Below are 6,655 nucleotides of genomic sequence, written 5' to 3' on the forward strand. Positions count from 1 at the left end.
CATCCTGGTGGGGCCAGGACTTGGGGCTGGGACTGCCAGCCTCTGTGAAGTATGCCCTCTCCACCCAGCCCCCAATAGTCCCCTTCGTTTTCTGGTTTCTCCTCAACTGGAAAAGCCACCAGAGTCTCGCAAGCAGGGGGAAGTATGCAGGCTCTCTCTCTCCCCTGACCCACCTGGGCCTGATGCTCATTGCTCAATAAGTTTGGAAAGACCTGAGCATAGCCGCTCTCATATACAGGGTGGTCTTTCCTTATGTCTAATTTCAGTTTCTCTTGCGTCGTTGGCGGTAGAGACCAGGTCAACCACCAACAAAGGAAGGGAGTTAATAAAATGAGTCTCCAAGGCCCCACCCCAAGCTTCCAGGCCCTGAACAAGCCTGCTCGACCAGTCCCCACTGGCCCCCAGAGCCAGAACCCACCACCCCAGGCCCATGGGCTCTGGAGTTGGAGCTGGATGCCCATGTCATTAAGAGAGAGACTTTTATTGTTCCCAGAGGGAAGGGAGACACAGGGGATTGCTAAGAACTACAGCAGGTGCCTGGAAAATAAATTAAAACAGAAATGCATCAAAACAAAAAGAAGATAAGAGAAATGGAGAGTGGCTGGGAGGCAGCAGTGGCCAGCAGCCTGCCCAGGCAGGCAGGCAGGCAGGTTCTCCAAGGAGAAGGTCGAGCAGTCCCAGGCCTCAGCCAGCCCATTTCTTGTCCTTCTGTCGGTGGTGGCCCCAGGCTCCAAGCCCTATGGGGCTGTGACTTGACACCACCCTGCAGCCCGGCCAGGGAGTGGCCAGAGTCCAGCTGAGCCCAACCCAGGGGCCTGGACAGCAGCGAGCAGCATTCTGCCCTCATGGGTTCATGGCTGCCCACCCTAGTCATTGGAGGTGACATCGATGTCCTCCCCGTTGGCCTGCTTGGTGGCGATGCGCCACCGGTTGATGTGGTGGGAGCCCTTCTTCTTCTGCTCGGACTCGGGTCCCTCCTCCTCCAGCTTCTGCCGCTTGTACTTTGTCCTCCGGTTCTGGAACCACACCTTCACCTGAGCCAGGAAGGGAGGGGCACAGGTGAGAAACACCCAGGAACCCCCCAGAGCAGCTACCGGGGCCTCAGCGCTCAGACTGAGCTGGGAGTCAGATGGGGAAACCGAGGCCAGAGTCCTCTCCTCTGGCCAGCTGTTCCCTGATGGGTCTGGAGGCCTGTTGGGCCAGGAGAGGACACAGTGGGCCAGAGAGGGGTGGTTTTTCTGTCCCTCTCAACAGAGGGAAAGGAGGGGTCAGGGAGCAGCCAAGCATCCCGTAGCCATAGCACAGCAGAAAGGGAGGCCCAGGCTCTGGAGCCAGGCAGACTTGAGTCTCTACCAGTTTCCAGAGAAGAGAATAATAATTACTCCTTCACAGGGTTGATGGGAACAGTAAATGAGAGAACATAGGAAAAGCCATCACATGCTCCGTCTGTCACTTCCTCCTGACCGTTCAGTTCTTTACTTGGCCTTGCAGAGCCAGGACGGACCATCCTGAGTCGGTGGGAGAGAGGCCTGAGTGCTGATCCTCTGCTAAGTTCCTCCCCCTCTCTGGGCTTAGTCCATCGGCTATAGGAGAAATGGGTCCCTTGCCGCTCCAGGGCACCTCCTGGGCTTTTGCTCCAGAGGTGCCCTGGAGGAGGTGATGCAGAGTAGGCAAGGTTACAAGATGTGGATGGTTTCCTGGAAATTACAGCACATTTAAAAGCAAGTAGTGCCAAACTGCAGCTGGAGCGATCCATGGTGCCCATGTGGGTGGTGAGTGGTAAGTGGTGTGTGTGGAATGATGGTGAGCACCTTGGTTTGGGCAGTAGTGACTGCTGAGGGGAGATCCTTTAACCCTAGGCAGAGCCAAGGGCAGTCCTCAGAAAGATTACCCAGTCCAACCCCTACTCCCTGAGAATGAAAGGCACAGGCCTTAGCCATAAAGCCAAGCAGTGGCAGCCAAAAGCAGACCTGGCATCTGGACCCAGGGAGTAGTTTCCTATCCAGGACACCTCACCCCTGACAATTCCCAGACACTCTCCTCTGTCCCTTCCTTGTAGCCCACCCAACCCAGGGATGCCCATAACTGACCCCCTCCCCAAGGTTTCCATAGCACAATCTACCCTGCCCCTTGATCTACCCTAGAGCACTAGGATGGGGATGGGGACAAATGGTGCTCAGTGCTATGCAGAGCAGACAGCAAGGGACAGGAAGAGATAAGGGGCCTGGCCTTGGGGGGTGGAATGAGGGGAAGGCCTTCTTCCCTCATTTTCAGGTCAGGGTTCAAACCTGTCACCTGCATGTCTCACCTCGGGTAGGTGGGAAGGATGGCAGCTTCTCTAGGTGCACGGCTTCTGGATTCCCACCTATCCTTGGGCACAGGGCTGGCTGGGCCCTGGGTGGTTCTCAGCATAACCATTTGACAGCCAGCCTAGCCCCTGCCTCCCCCCCACCCCACAGCCCACTCCCCACCCCCAGCCCTAGAGCCTGCTGTGACTGTGCCATCCAGTAGGCGGGTGAGCTCACCCTGCCTCCTGTGCAAGGCGTGTGTGTGAGTCAGGTCTGGATGCTGGGCTGGGACAGCATTCCTGAGAGCCCAAGGGGCTGGCTGAAGGCTAGGCAGGCCAGCCTGGTGATGGGGTGATCCAGGGCAGCTCTGGGCAGTACCAGAGAGAGATGGTCCCTTTCTGCACCTTCTCCCTCACACACACTCCCAAGTCTCCGTCTAGGAAGGAGACTTACCTGTAATGGGATAGACCCAGCCTGCTATCCTTGCCCAGCATCACTGGCCCATAGAAAAAAAGCTTCAATGGGGAAACTTCAGGCACAGGAGAAGCTTCCTGACACATCCACATGAAAGTGAGTTCATGAGTTCTCCAAGAAAACAACCAGGGTCAAGAAAGGCAGCTGTCTAGAGACAGGGCTATAAACCCTCTCCCCAGGCGGCCTGGCTATCTTCCCGAGAACAGCCTTGGGCCGAGTGTCCAGATGCTGTTTACAAAGACTGTAATAACAGGGGGATGCTTATGACTTAGTAAGATCAGTGAAAACGGCAGGATGCACAGTTTGGGCACAGTGTGATCACAACCATGGAAAAACAAAGTCTGTGCATGGGGAAAAAAAGACTAGAAGGAAATGTAACTAAAGTATGGCTGACTTTTTTTTTTCTTCTATCCAGTTTTTTGAAATTTTCTTTAATGCATTACTGATAACAATTCCTAGTTATTTTTTACTTGGGAAAGAAAAGAAACTGGGCTCTGAGTGTAGCACGTGGTATGAGTGAAACCACATGACCTCTCTAATCCAGCCAGGCAACTCTGGGGTGACCCCTGAACCCCTTCCCTAGAGGACAGAGGACCTAGAAAGGAGCCAGGTCACACAGTGTGGCGACCCAGCTCTGTGGGAGCCTGCCTTAGGGGGCTGTACTGCTTCTGTACATATCTCCCCACCCCCAACACCCATACACCCCTCTCTGAGCCTCAAAAGTACAATTGGCTAGAGGAACCCCCAACCCATCTCTGATCTCTCAGGGTTTGGGGAGAGGTTCCTCCTGGTCTCCCAAGTCCCTACCTCACTGAATGTCTGTTTTTCAGATAAACCAGACCCTTCCAAGATTCTCTGCTTTGGCCTAAGTTACCCCACCTGAAATTCTCTTACTTAGCCTTCAAAATCCTACTCACAGGTTCTGAGATTGGACCTGCCCCATCACCTATCTGTACTTCCTTAGTAGTTCTCTCTGTCTCAGTAACAGTGACCCCAGCAGTGCACTAACGTATTTGCTGGAACTCTCTCTTCATAGGACTATGGGAACCTGGAGAACCAAAGCAATGAGTCAGTCTGTTTTGGAGTCCCAGTGGACATATTCCAGGTCTGTTCAGCCAGCTGTTCAGAGGTGAGGTGACCCAGCCCTATGTTCTGGGCCAGACTTGGAAAACGAGAAAATCAATGGCAGAGGTCTAATCAAAAAAAGGATTTGGGTAGTGCTGATTGCCAAAGAGACGGGAACCTTCTTTGGCTTAGTTCTGTGGTTGGTCAATTCTTAATTCTCCATGTTGTAGACTGGATTAACCACTTGTAGAGGGAAGTAGGGGAAGGGAGACTCATTGTTGGGGGGAGAAGGATCAGCTTGAGTCTGGCAGGATGAAGAAGGTGAAACTACTGTGGATGAATGAATGAATGAAGACGTCAGTGCATTCTCAGATTGATCAATGTATGCATTAGTGAATGAACACGAGCATGTACTAAAGCATGAGTGAATGGACAAATGAACTAACAAGCAAACTACAGTTCCAGCCCATATTTCAGATCTTACTTTTGAATAACCTACTGTTTGAATGACCCAGGTCTGAATCCCTTCTTTTCCACCACTCCCCAACCTTAGCCCATCCCAAATGGAAGGATCTGTGGCTCCCGGACCCTGCATACTTTCAGGTGAATACCTGTGCTCTCCTCAAGAAGTTCAAATACCCCTATCAAGGGGTATTTGGGTCTTGTAACTTTAATACAAGAAGTTCCTCCTTATGTCCTACTGTTATCTCTTATGAGTTAATGTAGGCCTGTATCCTCCAAGTCTGTCATCCTCAGACACAGAGAAAGTCCTCAGACTGGATAGAGGCTCGGAGACATCAAGCCACCTTTCAGTCTTCTCTCCCCCGTGCCTTCTCCCCTGGGGATCCATTTCCTATCATTTGATCATGTGAGCTGCTCCTACTCTCAAGGTCAAGCCCAATGTCATGCTAAGCTGAACTGTCACCCCACCAAACTGAGGTCACCTCTGACCCTCCCCCACCCCCCCATGAAGCATAACCCTAAGTCTTCCTGTCTCCTCTCTCAGGCCATCCTGGATGCTTGTCCTCACTGTCAGGTGAATCTCATAAGATTTACATGCCTCCTCAGGACAATGGCTTCAGAGAACCACTCTAGTCTTTCTTATCTCCCCTGCTGCCCACTGGACCTAGAACTTCAGAGGTACCAGAGTTCTTGGAGAAGAGCCAAGACTTAGAGGAGAGATAATGAGTCAACTCAAAACATACAGTGAGCTACTAACAAAGGTCTCTTGACTTTTCTCTAAAATTTAGGTCTCTTGGCTATCTCCCTCGCATACATCCCCCGAAAGGCAGAGCATTGCAGAGCAGGAAGGGACCCAAAGAAGTCTACTTATGCCCCTGGGGGTAAGAAAAAACCTCATAGGCAGGTGACCACACACTCCTGTCTCCTAAGACCTCCCTCCGTGCTCTCTGGCTCCAAGATAGTGGCCAGACTTTAGAGGTCCTGTTTCATATTAACTTGCCCACCTCAATCCCTCCCCTTCCTCCCCACCAACCTACAATAGAATGCTATGCATCCTCCAAGCCTTCTGGGCCTGAGGTCTCCTGGGAGCCTTTGCCCACGCAGCTCTCCTCTGACCTCCATAAGCCCACTCCTGTGACTTCAAGGGGATGCCAGTCGCTTACCCTGTGCATGTCCTACAAGTGTGCACACTTTGCACTTAGGTCCTACCACTAAATGAGGAATCTCCAAGGCCAAGGACCACATTTCTGCACCCTTTCCCCGCACAGCTCAGCTAAACTCAAAGCCAGGGAATGTCAAAAAACACCTGCTGAACTGTTCATAGCAAGATGGGCAGCTGGAAACACCGACCAATTACTCCAGCGGGAGCAACCAATGCTTTCTCTCACTCCCCCTAAAACTAGCGTGTCCCCTTCATGCACATACACAGAAGCATGCAAGCTGCACTCCATGCTATATGATGACTTGCCAGCATCTGATGTGTCATAAGATATCTCTTGACCTTTGGGCATCAATCACACTAAGCCTGTATGTGCCGCACATTGTGGGCACACAATGTTACACACACCCATTTTACATTCACTCGCTTGCATTCGTGGATCTGATCTGACTCAGGCCTGGGTCTGCCCCACCAGCCACCAGGACTGAGCTTAGATGGGTATCTCACGGGTCAGGCTCCAGGGCTCCACCACCGTGGTGAGGAGCCACTGATTAGAGCCAGAAGAGAGAAGAGCGCTCGCCTGGGGCTACTCCCTCGGCCTCCTAGATGGACCCACGGCCATCCAGCACCAAAACCCTACTCCCAACATACACCCCTTCCCCAACAAAGAAGCTCAGCGTGCCCATCTCCCAAATCGCCATGCTAAAGCTTTGGGTGTACAGAGACCCCCGAGCTCTGGATGAAGAACCACGCACTGATTTATTTAACCTTCCCAGAAGCTTTATCCATGGATAAAACTAGATCACCTAGGTCAACAATCTACAGATGAAATTGCAAGGGAAAGATGGAAAACAGAGGGACAGGGAGGGAGCAGTGACAGACAGCAAGGGAAATGACTGATACAGTTAACATGGATACGCGTACAATCAAATGAAGTTTGCCCATTCACTCAACACATATTTACGGAGCATCCACTCCTTGCTGGTCACTGAGCTGGGCCCTTGAGTACAGTGAGAAATAGGAAAGCGCAGCCTCTGCCCCCAGAGCTGAAATGCTCAGGCCTGTTGTTCGTCAGAATCACCCAGACAACTATTTAAAAAACTTTTCCGGGTCCCATCCTGGAACTCCTAAGAGAATCTCCTGAGTGGGGCCCAGGAATCTGTGTTTTAAGATTTCTTTGCAAGATAGATACAGCCTGTCTACAGAC

General features: G+C 52.1%; 1 protein-coding gene across 1 annotated transcript in view; it reads right to left on the reverse strand.

Moving 5' to 3' along the window:
- Positions 1–462: 462 nt before the first annotated feature.
- Positions 463–6,655, reverse strand: part of EMX1 (empty spiracles homeobox 1) — a 16,171-nt gene continuing 9,978 nt past the window's right edge. The window contains exon 3 of the mRNA XM_019647606.1: positions 463–1,034. Coding sequence (XP_019503151.1) covers positions 867–1,034 — 168 coding nt within the window. The 3' untranslated portion in view covers positions 463–866. The remainder of the gene's footprint in view (positions 1,035–6,655) is intronic.

The sequence above is a fragment of the Hipposideros armiger genome, unplaced genomic scaffold, assembly GCF_001890085.2.
Source record: "Hipposideros armiger isolate ML-2016 unplaced genomic scaffold, ASM189008v1 scaffold_114, whole genome shotgun sequence".
Taxonomy (NCBI): domain Eukaryota; kingdom Metazoa; phylum Chordata; class Mammalia; order Chiroptera; family Hipposideridae; genus Hipposideros; species Hipposideros armiger.